Source organism: Oncorhynchus masou, chromosome 7 (genome assembly GCF_036934945.1).
Source record: "Oncorhynchus masou masou isolate Uvic2021 chromosome 7, UVic_Omas_1.1, whole genome shotgun sequence".
Taxonomy (NCBI): domain Eukaryota; kingdom Metazoa; phylum Chordata; class Actinopteri; order Salmoniformes; family Salmonidae; genus Oncorhynchus; species Oncorhynchus masou.
Window position 1 is genome coordinate 4,636,335 of NC_088218.1, and position 15,713 is coordinate 4,652,047.

Genomic DNA, 15,713 nt, shown 5'->3' on the forward strand with positions numbered 1-15,713 from the left:
TCTGTTATGTTCTATTAGATTATAATATGTTCTCTTAGGTTCTAGTATGCTCTATTAGGTTCTAGTATGTTATATTAGGTTCTAGTAGGCTCTAATATGTTCTAGTATGTTCTGTTATGTTCTATTAGATTATAATATGTTCTCTTAGGTTCTAGTATGCTCTATTAGGTTCTAGTATGTTCTATTAGGTTCTAGTAGGCTCTACCAGGCTGTCTCTGGCCCTGGGCTGTGGCCTCCTGGCCTGTGGCCCTCCTCTCTAGCTCCAGCTTTGGGCGAGGCCCACGGTTCTCCCCCTCCCTGCTCAACCTCCACCATTCGCCCCTCCCTCGCCACGGCTGTCCTCCCCCCCGCCGCCCCCACCCTTCCTCCCCCTCCCATCACCACCACTCCCCCATCATCACCATCACCCCCACCCCTCTCAACCCCCATCTCACCGCCCATCTCAACCCCAATCCCCTCCTCCCTCCTCCCCTGTGGTCACCATGACGACCACTCCCACTGCTCGTGAGCATCTCCTGGTGGTGAGGAGGCGCAACCCCCATATGCGCTACACTCTCAGCCCTGAAAACCTGCGCTCCCTCTCAGCCCAGGGCGGTGATGGCATTGGCCCTAGGGGTCACGGCGGGGAAAGGTCAGCTGGTGAACGGTCAGGGGTCGGAGGTCATGGAGAGGGTCATGGCGGCGGACTACAAAGGGCCAATAGCGACACGGACCTGGTGACCTCAGAGAGCAGGTCATCGCTGACTGCGTCGACATACGAGTTCACGATGGGGCGGGGCCAAAACCTGGTCATCAACTGGGACATCAAGGAGGAAGTGGACGCCACGGACTGGATCGGACTCTACCATATCGGTGAGACACAGGGGGAGGACTAGACCATCTTCAGAGGAAGAAGGGGTAGGGGGGTCAAGTTGTGTCAAGTTTTCCTTTATTGTCCCATTCCCAGATTTTAAAAACACACAAATCAATCATAGAACAAGATCCTCAATGGAGACCAAGGACGGGGAAGAGAGGAGGGAGGGAGGGAGATAGGAAGAGAGGGGGAGGGAGGGAGGTAGTAAGGATGAGGGGGGAGGGAAGTAGGATGAGAGGTAGGATGAGAAGGGGAAGGAGGGATGATGAGAGGGAGGGAGGAAAGGGGGTAGGGTGGTGGGAGGAAGAGAGGGAGTGGGAGGTAGGATGAGAGGGAAGAAGAGGGGGAGGGAGGATGAGAGGGGGATGTAGGGAGATAGGATGAGAGGGTGAGGATGGAGGGGAGGGAGGGTGGAAGAGGGGGATGTTGGATGAGAAGGTGAGGATGGGGGAGGGAGTGTGTGTGGTAGGGTGAGAGGGTAAGGATGGGGGAGGGAGGTAGGGTGAGAGGGGGAGGATGGGGGAGGGAGGTAGGGTGAGAGGGGGAGGATGGGGAAGGGAGGTAGGGTGAGAGGGGGAGGATGGGGAAGGGAGGTAGGGTGAGAGGGTGAGGAAGGGGGAAGGGAGGTAGGGTGAGAGGGGGAGGATGGATAAGGGAGGTAAGGTGAGAGGGGGAGGATGGGGAAGGGAGGTAGGGTGAGAGGGGGAAGATGGATAAGGGAGGTAGGGTGAGAGGGGGAAGATGGGGAAGAGAGGTAGGGTGAGAGGGGGAGGATGTGGAGGGTGGGAGGTAAGGTGAGAGGGGGAGGATGGGGAAGGGAGGTAGGGTGAGAGGGGGAGGATGGAGAAGGGAGGTAGGGTGAGAGGGGGAGGATGGATAAGGGAGGTAGGGTGAGAGGGGAGGATGGATAAGGGAGGTAGGGTGAGAGGGGAGGATGGATAAGGGAGGTAGGGTGAGAGGGGGAGGATGGAGAAGGGAGGTAGGGTGAGAGGGGGAGGATGGATAAGGGAGGTAGGGTGAGAGGGGGAGGATGGATAAGGGAGGTAGGGTGAGAGGGGAGGATGGGGAAGGGAGGTAGGGTGAGAGGGGGGGATGAGGAAGGGAGGTAGGGTGAGAGGGGGAGGATGGGGAAGGGAGGTAGGGTGATAGGGGGAGGATGGGGAAGGGAGGTAGGGTGAGAGGGAGAGGATGGGGAAGGGAGGTAGGGTGAGAGGGGGAGGATGGATAAGGAGGTAGGGTGAGAGGGGGAGGATGGGGAAGAGAGGTAGGGTGAGAGGGGGAGGATGTGGAGGGTGGGGTGTAGGGTGAGAGGGGGAGGATGGATAAGGGAGGTAGGGTGAGAGGGGGAGGATGGATAAGGGAGGTAGGGTGAGAGGGGGAGGATGGGGAAGGGAGGTAGGTTGAGAGGGGGAGGATGGATAAGGGAGGTGAAAGCACTACGTTTGTTTGTTTGTTTGTTTGTTTGTTTGTTTTGGGGGCACTACGTGCGTTTGTTTGTTTGTTTGTTTTGGGGGCACTACGTGCGTTTGTTTGTTTGTTTGTTTGTTTTGGGGGCACTACGTGCGTTTGTTTGTTTGTTTGTTTTGGGGGCACTACGTGAAGTGCATGTGGTGAATACACTGGACCACAGCCAGGCAGGCTGAGATCATCTCAGTGTGTGTATATTAGCTACAGTACAGGAGAGGAGAGGAGGGGAGGGGAAGAGGAGGGACAGACAGGAGTGTATATATATATGTGTATATTAGCTACAGTGCATTCAGAAAGTATTCAGACCCCTTGACTTTTTCAAATCAAATTATATTAGTCACATGCGCCGAATACAACAGGTGTAGGTAGACCTTACCGTGAAATGCTGAATACAATAGGTGTAGGTAGACCTTACCGTGAAATGCTGAATACAATAGGTGTAGGTAGACCTTACCGTGAAATGCTGAATACAATAGGTGTAGGTAGACCTTACCGTGAAATGCTGAATACAATAGGTGTAGGTAGACCTTACCGTTAAATGCTGAATACAATAGGTGTACGTAGACCTTACCGTGAAATGCTGAATACAACAGGTGTAGGTAGACCTTACAGTGAAATGCTGAATACAACAGGTGTAGGTAGACCTTACCGTGAAATGCTGAATACAACAGGTGTACGTAGACCTTACCGTGAAATGCTGAATACAACAGGTGTAGGTAGACCTTACAGTGAAATGCTGAATACAACAGGTGTAGGTAGACCTTACCGTGAAATGCTGAATACAACAGGTGTAGGTAGACCTTACAGTGAAATGCTGAATACAACAGGTGTAGGCAGACCTTACCGTGAAATGCTGAATACAACAGGTGTAGGTAGACCTTACCGTGAAATGCTTACCTACAAGCCCTTAACCAACCATCCAGTTTTAAGAAAAATAAGTGTTAAGTGAAAAATATAAAATAAAAGATAATAACAAATAATTAAATAGCAGCAGTAAAATAACAGTAGGAAGGCTAAATACAAGGGGTACCGGTACAGAGTCAACACAGGTTAGTTGAGGTAATATGTACATGTAGCTAGAGTCACTATGCATAGATAATAAACAGAGAGTAGCAGCAGCGTAAAAGAGGTGGGGAGGAGGAGAGGAGAAGAGGGGGAGAGGAGGGAAGGACAGGAGAGGAGAAGAGGAGGAGGGGAAGAGGAGGGACAGACAGGAGAGGAGAAGAGGAGGAGGGGAAGAGGAGGGAAGGACAGGAGAGGAGAAGAGGAGGAGGGGAAGAGGAGGGATGGACAGGAGAGGAGAAGAGGAGGAGGGGAAGAGGAGGGAAGGACAGGAGAGGAGAGGAGGGGAGGGGAAGAGGAGGGACAGACAGGAGAGGAGAGGAGGGGAAGGGAAGAGGAGGGATGGACAGGAGAGGAGAAGAGGAGGAGGGGAAGAGGAGGGACGGACAGGAGAGGAGGGGAGGGGAGGAGGAGGGGAAGATGAGGGGAAGAGGAGGGACAGACAGGGAGAGGAGAGGAGAGGAGGAGGAGGGGGAAGAGGAGGGGGGAAGAGGAGGGACGGACAGGAGAGGAGAGGAGAGGAGAGGAAGAGGAGGGACGGACAGGAGAGGAGAGGAGGAGAAGAGGAGGGACAGACAGACAGGAGAGGAGGGAGGGGAGGGGTGGGGAAGAGAAGGGAAGGACAGGAGAGGAGGGGAGGGGAGGGGAGGGGAAGAGGAGGGATGGACTGGACAGGAGAGGAGAAGAGGAGATGGGATGCCATTATTGTGGGTAGCCATTTGATTAGCTGTTCAGGAGTCTTATGGCTTGGAGGTAGAAGCTGTTAAGAAGCCTTTTGGACCTCAACTTGGCGCTCGGGTGCCGCTTGCCGTGCGGTAGCAGAGAGAACAGTCTATGACTAAGGTAGCTGCAGTCCTTCCTCTAACACCGCCTGGTATAGAGGTCCCGTGTGGCAGGAAGCTTTGCCCCAGTTTCTGGGATAATGGTGTTGGTGTTGATGGTGTTGATGTGAGCCATGACCAGCCTTGTTTTCCACATCTTGTTACGTTACAGCCTTAATCTACCCCACAATAACAAAGCAAAAACAGGTTTTAAGAAATGTTCGCAAATGTATAATTTTTTTTTTAAATGTCACATTTATATAAGTATTCAGACTCTTTACTCAGTACTTTGTTGAAGCACCTTTGGCAGTGATTACAGCCTCGAGTCTTCTTGGGTATGACTCTACAAGCTTGGCACACCTGTATTTGGTAAGTTTATCCCATTCTTCTCTGCAGATCCTCTCGAGCTCTGTCAGATTGGTTGGGGATTGGTTGGGGTTGCTGCACAGCTATTTTCAGGTCTCTCCAGAGATGTACGTCTGGGTTCAAGTCCGGGCTCTGGCTGGGCTACTCAAGGACATTCAGAGACTTGTCCTGAAGGCACACCTGCGTTGTCTTGGCTGTGCTTAAGGTCATTGTTCTGTTATAAGGTGAACCTTCGGGCAAAGGTCTCAGGTCCTGAGCACGCTGGAGCAGGTTTTCATTGAGGAGTCTCTGTACTTTGCTCCGTTCATCTTTCCCTCGATCCTGACTAGTCTCCCAGTCCCTGCCGCTGAAAAACATCCCCACAGCATGACGCTACCACCACCACGCTTCACCATAGGGATGGTGCCAGGTTTCTTCCAGACGTGACACTTGGCTTTCAGGCCACAAAGTTCAATCTTGGTTTCATCAGACCAGAGAATCTTGTTTCTCGTGGTCTGAGTCCTTTAGGTGCTTTTTGGCAAACTGTAAGTGGGCTATCTTGCATTTTACTGAGGAGTGGCATACGTCTGGCCACTCTAAAATAAAGGCCTGATTGGTGGAGTGCTACGGAGGTTGTTGTCCTTCTGGAAGGTTCTCCCATCTCCACAGAGGACCTATGGATCTCTGTCAGAGTGACCATTGGCTTCTTGGTCACCTCCCTGACCAAGGCCCTTCTCCCCAATGGCTCAGTTTGGCCAGGCAGCCAGCTCTAGGAAGAGTCTTGGTGGTTCCAAACATCTTCCATTTAAGAAGGATGGAGGCCACTGTGTTCTTGGGGATCTTCAATGCTGCAGAAATATTTTGGTACCCTTCCCCAGATATGTGCCTCTACACAATCCTGTCTCGGAGCTCTGTGGACAATAGTGGTCTTCTGTACATCCTGGACAATAGTGGACTTCTGGACAATAGTGGACTTCTATACATCCTGGACAGTAGTGAATAGTGGACTTCTGGACAATAGTGGACTTCTATACATCCTGGACAATAGTGGACTTCTATACATCCTGGACAGTAGTGAGTAGTGGACTTCTATACATCCTGGACGGTAGTGAATAGTGGTCTTCTGGACAATAGTGGACTTCTATACATCCTGGACAATAGTGGACTTCTATACATCCTGGACAGTAGTGAGTAGTGGACTTCTATACATCCTGGACGGTAGTGAATAGTGGTCTTCTGGACAATAGTGGACTTCTATACATCCTGGACAGTAGTGAGTAGTGGTCTTCTGTACATCCTGGACTGTAGTGAATAGTGGACTTCTATACATCCTGGACAGTAGTGAATAGTGGACTTCTGGACAATAGTGAACTTCTATACATTCTGGACAGTAGTGAATAGTGGACTTCTGGACAATAGTGGACTTCTATACATCCTGGACAGTAGTGAATAGTGGAGTTCTGGACAATAGTGGACTTCTATACATCCTGGACAGTAGTGAATAGTGGTCTTCTATACATCCTGGACAGTAGTGAATAGTGGAGTTCTGGACAATAGTGGACTTCTATACATTCTGGACAGTAGTGAATAGTGGTCTTCTATACATTCTGGACAGTAGTGAATAGTGGTCTTCTATACATTCTGGACAGTAGTGAATAGTGGTCTTCTATACATCCTGGACAATAGTGGACTTCTATACATCCTGGACAGTAGTGAGTAGTGGACTTCTGTACATCCTGGACAGTAGTGAGTAGTGGACTTCTATACATCCTGGACAGTAGTGAATAGTGGTCTTCTGGACAATAGTGAACTTCTATACATCCTGGACAGTAGTGAATAGTGGTCTTCTGGACAATAGTGAACTTCTATACATCCTGGACAGTAGTGAATAGTGGACTTCTATACATCCTGGACAGTAGTGAATAGTGGACTTCTGTACATCCTGGACAGTAGTGAATAGTGGTATCAGCTTCAGTTCTTTAATTATATTCTCATTATCATCAGCCTGCTATCAGAGGGCACTTACTGACACACACACACACACACACACACACACACACACACACACACACACACACACACACACACACACACACACACACACACACACACACACACACACACACACACACACACACACACACACACACACATCCTGAACACTATAGTGTCAGCAGCAGCTAGTAGAGAGAGTGATGGCCAGTGAAAGGAGATCCATCCACTCTACACCAGGCTCTGTGTGTGGAGGGGGATGTGAGATGTGTCCCCCAGAGAGATTCTGGCCCTGGGCCATCCACCCTGCCCTGGAGCCAACACGGCTCCATTACTGGCACCTACCGTCTGTCCTGCCTCCCCTCTCTCAGCTCCTCCAACACTCCATCCTCCTCTCTCTCATCTCCTCCATCACTCCATCCTCCTCTCTCTCATCTCCTCCATCACTCCATCCTCCTCTCTCTCATCTCCTCCATCACTCCATCCTCCTCTCTCTCATCTCCTCCATCACTCCATCCTCCTCTCTCTCATCTCCCCGATCACTCCATCCTCCTCTCTCTCATCTCCTCCATCACTCCATCCTCCTCTCTCTCATTTCCTCCATCACTCCATCCTCCTCTCTCTCATCTCCTCCATCACTCCATCCTCCTCTCTCTCATCTCCTCCATCACTCCATCCTCCTCTCTCTCATCTCCTCCATCACTCCATCCTCCTCTCTCTCATCTCCTCCATCACTCCATCCTCCTCTCTCTCATCTCCCCCATCACTCCATCCTCCTCTCTCTCATCTCCTCCATCACTCCATCCTCCTCTCTCTCCTCCATCACTCCATCCTCCTCTCTCTCATCTCCTCCATCACTCCATCCTCCTCTCTCTCATCTCCCCCATCACTCCATCCTCCTCTCTCTCATCTCCTCCATCACTCCATCCTCCTCTCTCTCCTCCATCACTCCATCCTCCTCTCTCTCATCTCCTCCATCACTCCATCCTCCTCTCTCTCATCTCCTCCATCACTCCATCCTCCTGTCTCTCCTCTGCTCCATCACTCCATCCCCCTCTCTCTCCTCTCTCATCTCCTCCATCACTCCATCCTCCTCTCTCTCCTCTGCTCCATCACTCCATCCCCCTCTCTCTCCTCTCTCATCTCCTCCATCACTCCATCCTCCTCTCTCTCATCTCCTCCATCACTCCATCCTTCTCTCTCTCATCTCCTCCATCACTCCATCCTCCTGTCTCTCCTCTGCTCCATCACTCCATCCCCTCTCTCTCCTCTCTCATCTCCTCCATCACTCCATCCTCCTCTCTCTCATCTCCTCATCACTCCATCCTTCTCTCTCTCATCTCCTCCATCACTCCATCCTCCTGTCTCTCTTCTCCTCCATCACTCCATCCTCCTCTCTCTCCTCTCCTCCATCACTCCATCCTCCTCTCTCTCCTCTCCTCCATCACTCCATCCTCCTCTCTCTCATCTCCTCCATCACTCCATCCTCCTCTCTCTCATCTCCTCCATCACTCCATCCTCCTCTCTCTCATCTCCTCCATCACTCCATCCTCCTCTCTCTCATCTCCTCCATCACTCCATCCTCCTCTCTCTCATCTCCTCCATCACTCCATCCTCCTCTCTCTCCTCTCCTCCATCACTCCATCCTCCTCTCTCTCCTCTCTTCCATCACTCCATCCTCCTCTCTCTCATCTCCTCCATCACTCCATCCTCCTCTCTCTCATCTCCTCCATCACTCCATCCTCCTCTCTCTCATCTCCTCCATCACTCCATCCTCCTCTCTCTCATCTCCTCCATCACTCCATCCTCCTCTCTCTCATCTCCTCCATCACTCCATCCTCCCCTCTCTCTCTCCTCCGTCACTCCATCCTCCATCACTCTTCCATCCTCCATCCTCCTCTCTCCTCTCCTCCATCACCCATCCTCCCCTCTCTCCTCTCCTCCGTCACTCCATCCTCCTCTCTCTTCCATCACTCCATCCTCCTCTCTCTCATCTCCTCCATCACTCCATCCTCCTCTCTCTCATCTCCTCCATCACTCCATCCTCCTCTCTCTCATCTCCTCCATCACTCCATCCTCCTCTCTCTCCTCTCCTCCATCACTCCATCCTCCTCTCTCTCCTCTCCTCCATCACTCCATCCTCCTCTCTCTCATCTCCTCCATCACTCCATCCTCCTCTCTCTCATCTCCTCCATCACTCCATCCTCCTCTCTCTCATCTCCTCCATCACTCCATCCTCCTCTCTCTCCTCTCCTCCATCACTCCATCCTCCACTCTCTCCTCTCCTCCGTCACTCCATCCTCCTCTCTCTCTTCCATCACTCCATCCTCCTCTCTCTCATCTCCTCCATCACTCCATCCTCCTCTCTCTCATCTCCTCCATCACTCCATCCTCCTCTCTCTCCTCTCCTCCATCACTCCATCCTCCTCTCTCTCCTCTCCTCCATCACTCCATCCTCCTCTCTCCAACCCCTCCATCACTCCATCCTCCTCTCTCTCATCTCCTCCATCACTCCATCCTCCTCTCTCCCCCCTCCATCACTCCATCCCCCTCTCTCCTCTCTCCCTCTCCTCCATCACTCCATCCCCCTCTCTCTCCCTCTCTCATCTCCTCCATCACTCCATCCTCCTCTCTCACCTCCCCTCCATCACTCCATCCCCCTCTCTCCCCTCTCCTCCATCACTCCATCCCCCTCTCTCCCCTCTCCTCCATCACTCCATCCTCCTCTCTCTAACCCCTCCATCACTTATCCTCACCTCCATCATCACTCCATCCCCCTCTCTCATCTCCTCCATCACTCCATCCTCCTCTCTCTCCTCTCCTCCATCACTCCATCCCCCTCTCTCTCCTCCATCACTCCATCCCCCTCTCTCTCCTCTCTCCTCTCCTCTGTCACTCCATCCCCCTCTCTCCTCCCTCCATCACTCCATCCTCCTCTCTCCCTCTCCTCCATCACTCCATCCTCCTCTCTCCCTCTCCTCCATCACTCCATCCCCCTCTCTTTCCTCTCTCATCTCCTCCATCACTCCATCCTCCTCTCTCTCCTCTCCTCCATCACTCCATCCCCCTCTCTCTCCTCTCTCCTCTCCTCCGTCACTCCATCCTCCTCTCTCTCATCTCCTCCATCACTCCATCCTCCTCTCTCTCCTCTCCTCCATCACTCCATCCCCCTCTCTCTCCTCTCTCCCTCTCCTCCATCACTCCATCCTCCTCTCTGTCTTCTCCTCCTCTCTTCCTTTTCCACCTCTCTGTTGTTGAGGAAAAACCACATGGTTTCTGGGTAACGGCATTATCCAAGTGACATATTGTGACATTACCTGGGTTATTGATTAAATATGCAGAGCCTCTGGGGAGGTAGTGTGAACATAGTGCTGGTGTGTCATCATAGTGGTCTCTGACTAGTCATCATCTGGTGTGTCATCATAGTGGTCTTTGATTGGTCATCATCTGGTGTGTCATCATAGTGGTCTCTGATTGGTCATCATCTGGTGTGTCATCATAGTGGTCTCTGACTTGTAGTCAGACTCTCTCAGGTGGAACAAACTGAAACCTGCACCCTTTTTTAAATGCTGAATTGAGAAAACAAAAAGGGGTCGTAATGTATTTTTTCGTAATTATGTAGTTTTTCAAAAGTATTTGTAATCTGATTACAATATTTTAGCTGGTTAATTGAATTCATTACAGTCACAGTTTTTTGTAATCAGATTACATGTTATCGGTTACTCCCCAACCCTGTCTGTGTGTGTGTGTGGGTGGGGGACTTGCTGTCACTTGCCACCCTGGCCTGGATCCTGTCCAGATGTTATTGATTGTGACATGGTGTGAGTTGAGTTGTGGCTCTGAGGGGGGACTGGGTGAAAACACATGAGACATATTCATCATGGTCATCTCTGTCACATACTATCTGAGTGACAGATACACTACACACACACACTACACACACACACACTACACACACACACTACTACACACACACACTACACACACACACACACACTACACACACACACACACACACACACACACACACTACACACTACACACACACACACACCACACACACACTACACACATCTCTGTCACACACTGTCTGAGTGACACATGGTCTATGTCGGACGTTTGTCATCCTACACAGCTCAAGGACAACAGGAAAGTGACCATAGTGTCTGTAGCAGGGTTACACTAGGTAGGTACACTAGGTTACAGCATCAGCTACTGTTACACTAGGTTACAGCATCAGCTACTGTTACACTAGGTTACAGCATCAGCTACTGTTACACTAGGTTACAGCATCAGTTACTACTACACTAGGTTACAGCATCAGCTACTGTTACACTAGGTTACAGCGTCAGCTACTGCTACACTAGGTTACAGCATCAGCTACTGTTACACTAGGTTACAGCATCAGCTACTGTTACACTAGGTTATAGCATCAGCTACTGTTACACTAGGTTACAGCATCAGCTACTGTTACACTAGGTTACAGCATCAGCTACTGTTACACTAGGTTACAGCATCAGCTACTGTTACACTAGGTTACAGCATCAGCTACTGCTACACTAGGTTACAGCATCAGCTACTGCTACACTAGGTTACAGCATCAGCTACTGTTACACTAGGTTACAGCATCAGCTACTGTTACACTAGGTTACAGCATCAGCTATGGTTACACTCGGTTACAGCATCAGCTACTGCTACACTAGGTTACAGCATCAGCTATGGTTACATTAGGTTACAGCATCAGCTACTGTTACACTAGGTTACAGCATCAGCTACTGTTACACTAGGTTACAGCATCAGCTACTGCTACACTAGGTTACAGCATCAGCTACTGTTACACTAGGTTACAGCATCAGCTATGGTTACACTCGGTTACAGCATCAGTTACTACTACACTAGGTTACAGCATCAGCTACTGCTACACTAGGTTACAGCATCAGCTACTGTTACACTAGGTTACAGCATCAGCTACTGTTAAATCAAATCAAATCAAATTTTATTTGTCACATACACATGGTTAGCAGATGTTAATGCGAGTGTAGCGAAATGCTTGTGCTTCTAGTTCCGGCAATGCAGTAATAACCAACAAGTAATCTAGCTAACAATTCCTAAACTACTGTCTTATACACAGTGTAAGGGGATAAAGAATATGTACATAAGGATATATGAATGAGTGATGGTACAGAGCAGCATAGGCAAGATACAGTAGATGGTATCGAGTATAGTATATACATATGAGATTAGTATGTAAACAAAGTGGCATAGTTAAAGTGGCTAGTGATACATGCATTACATAAGGATGCAGTCGATGATATAGAGTACAGTATATACGTATGCATATGAGATGAATAATGTAGGGTAAGTAACATTATATAAGGTAGCATTGTTTAAAGTGGCTAGTGATATATTTACATCATTTCCCATCAATTCCCATTATTAAAGTGGCTGGAGTTGAGTCAGTGTCAGTGTGTTGGCAGCAGCCACTCAATGTTAGTGGTGGCTGTTTAACAGTCTGATGGCCTTGAGATAGAAGCTGTTTTTCAGTCTCTCGGTCCCAGCTTTGATGCACCTGTACTGACCTCGCCTTCTGGATGATAGCGGGGTGAACAGGCAGTGGCTCGGGTGGTTGATGTCCTTGATGATCTTTATGGCCTTCCTGTAACATCGGGTGGTGTAGGTGTCCTGGAGGGCAGGTAGTTTGCCCCGGTGATGCGTTGTGCAGACCTCACTACCCTCTGGAGAGCCTTACGGTTGAGGGCGGAGCAGTTTCCGTACCAGGCGGTGATACAGCCCGCCAGGATGCTCTCGATTGTGCATCTGTAGAAGTTTGTGAGTGCTTTTGGTGACAAGCCGAATTTCTTCAGCCTCCTGAGGTTGAAGAGGCGCTGCTGCGCCTTCTTCACGATGCTGTCTGTGTGAGTGGACCAATTCAGTTTGTCTGTGATGTGTATGCCGAGGAACTTAAAACTTGCTACTCTCTCCACTACTGTTCCATCGATGTGGATAGGGGGTGTTCCCTCTGCTGTTTCCTGAAGTCCACAATCATCTCCTTAGTTTTGTTGACGTTGAGTGTGAGGTTATTTTCCTGACACCACACTCCGAGGGCCCTCACCTCCTCCCTGTAGGCCGTCTCGTCGTTGTTGGTAATCAAGCCTACCACTGTTGTGTCGTCCGCAAACTTGATGATTGAGTTGGAGGCGTGCGTGGCCACGCAGTCGTGGGTGAACAGGGAGTACAGGAGAGGGCTCAGAACGCACGCTTGTGGGGCCCCAGTGTTGAGGATCAGCGGGGAGGAGATGTTGTTACCTACCCTCACCACCTGGGGCGGCCCGTCAGGAAGTCCAGTACCCAGTTGCACAGGGCGGGGTCGAGACCCAGGGTCTCGAGCTTGATGACGAGCTTGGAGGGTACTATGGTGTTGAATGCCGAGCTGTAGTCGATGAACAGCATTCTCACATAGGTATTCCTCTTGTCCAGATGGGTTAGGGTAGTGTGCAGTGTGGTTGAGATTGCATCTATCTGTGGACCTATTTGAGCGGTAAGCAAATTGGAGTGGGTCTAGGGTGTCAGGTAGGGTGGAGGTGATATGGTCCTTGACTAGTCTCTCAAAGCACTTCATGATGACGGAAGTGAGTGCTACGGGGCGGTAGTTGTTTAGCTCAGTTACCTTAGCTTTCTTGGGAACAGGAACAATGGTGGCCCTCTTGAAGCATGTGGGAACAGCAGACTGGTATAGGGATTGATTGAATATGTCCGTAAACACACCAGCCAGCTGGTCTGCGCATGCTCTGAGGGCGCGGCTGGGGATGCCGTCTGGGCCTGCAGCCTTGCGAGGGTTAACACGTTTAAATGTTTTACTCACCTCGGCTGCAGTGAAGGAGAGACCGCATTTTTTCTGTTGTAGGCAGTGTCAGTGGCACTGTATCGTCCTCAAAGCGGGCAAAAAGTTATTTAGTCTGCCTGGGAGCAAGACATCCTGGTCCGTGACTGGGCTGGATTTCTTCCTGTAGTCCGTGATTGACTGTAGACCCTGCCACATGCCTCTTGTGTCTGAGCCGTTGAATTGGGATTCTACTTTGTCTCTGTACTGACGCTTAGCTTGTTTGATAGCCTTACAGAGGGAATAGCTGCATTGTTTGTATTCAGTCATGTTACTAGACACCTTGCCCTGATTGAAAGCAGTGGTTCGCGCTTTCAGTTTCACGCGAATGCTGCCATCAATCCAAGGTTTCTGGTTAGGGAATGTTTTAATCGTTGCTATGGGAACGACATCTTCAACGCAAGTTCTAATGAACTCGCACACCGAATCAGCGTATTCGTCAATGTTGTTATTTGACGCAATACGAAACATGTCCCAGTCCACGTGGTGGAAGCAGTCTTGGAGTGTGGAGTCAGCTTGGTCGGACCAGCGTTGGACAGACCTCAGCGTGGGAGCTTCTTTTTTTAACTTTTGTCTGTAGGCAGGTATCAGCAAAATGGAGTCGTGGTCAGCTTTTCCGAAAGGGGGGCGGGGCAGGGCCTTATATGCGTCGCGGAAGTTAGAGTAACAGTGATCCAAGGTTTTTCGCCCCTGGTTGCGCAATCGATATGCTGATAAAATTTAGGGAGTCTTGTTTTCAGATTAGCCTTGTTAAAATCCCCGACAACAATGAGTGCAGCCTCCGGATAAATGGTTTCCAGTTTGCAAAGAGTTAAATAAAGTTCGTTCAGAGCCATCGATGTGTCTGCTTGGGGGGGGATATATACGGCTGTGATTATAATCGAAGAGAATTCTCTTGGTAGATAATGCGGTCTATATTTGATTGTGAGGAATTCTAAATCAGGTGAACAGAAGGATTTGAGTTCCTGTATGTTTCTTTCCTCGCACCATGCCTCGTTAGCCATAAGGCATACACCCCCACCCCTCTTCTTACCAGACAGGTGTTTGTTTCTGTCGGCGCGATGCGTGGAGAAACCCGTTGGCTGCACCGCTTCGGATAGCGTCTCTCCAGTGAGCCATGTTTCCGTGAAGCACAGAACGTTACAGTCTCTGATGTCCCTCTGGAATGCTACCCTTGCTCGGATTTCTTGTTGTCAAGAGACTGGACATTGGCAAGAAGAATGCTAGGAAGTGGGGCACGATGTGCCCGTCTCCGTAGTCTGACCAGGAGACCGCCACGTTTCCCTCTTTTCGGAGTCGTTTTTGGGTCGCTGCATGCGATCCATTCCGTTGTCCTGTTTGTAAGGCAGAACACAGGATCCGCGTCGCGAAGAACATATTCTTGGTCGTACTGATGGTGAGTTGACGCTGATCTTATATACAGTAACACTAGGTTACAGCATCAGCTACTGCTACACTAGATTACAGCATCAGATATTGTTACACTAGGTTACAGCATCAGCTACTGTTACACTAGGTTACAGCATCAGCTACTGTTACACTCGGTTACAGCATCAGCTACTGCTACACTAGGTTACAGCGTCAGCTACTGTTACACTAGTTTACAGCATCAGCTACTACTACACTAGGTTACAGTATCAGCTACTGTTAGGTTACAGCTATGGTTACATTAGGTTACAGCATCAGCTACTGTTACACTTGGTTACAGCATCAGCTACTGCTACACTAGGTTACAGCATCAGCTACTGTTACACTAGGTTACAGCGTCAGCTACTGTTACACTAGTTTACAGCATCAGTTACTGTTACACTAGTTTACAGCATCAGCTACTGTTACACTAGGTTACAGCGTCAGCTACTGTTACACTAGGTTACAGCGTCAGCTACTGTTACACTCGGTTACAGCATCAGCTACTGCTACACTAGGTTACAGCATCAGCTACTGCTACACTAGGTTACAGCATCAGCTACTGTTACACTAGGTTACAGCATCAGCTACTGTTACACTAGGTTACAGCGTCAGCTACTGTTACACTCGGTCACAGCGTCAGCTACTGTTACACTAGGTTACAGCGTCAGCTACTGTTACACTAGGTTACAGCATCAGATACTGTTACACTAGGTTACAGCATCAGCTACTGTTACACTAGGTTACAGCATCAGCTACTGTTACACTAGGTTACAGCATTAGGTACTGTTACACTAGGTTACAGCGTCAGCTACTGTTACACTAGGTTACAGCATCAGCTACTGTTACACTAGGTTACAGCATCAGCTACTACTACACTAGGTTA

At 49.9% G+C, this 15,713-nt stretch overlaps 1 protein-coding gene across 1 annotated transcript in view; it reads left to right on the plus strand.

The window, feature by feature from the left end:
- Nucleotides 1–413: 413 nt before the first annotated feature.
- The window catches only part of LOC135543134 (E3 ubiquitin-protein ligase HECW2-like), a 49,842-nt gene continuing 34,542 nt past the window's right edge, over nt 414–15,713 (plus strand). Inside the window, 1 exon segment of the mRNA XM_064970210.1 lies at nt 414–852. Coding sequence (XP_064826282.1) covers nt 483–852 — 370 coding nt within the window. The 5' untranslated portion in view covers nt 414–482.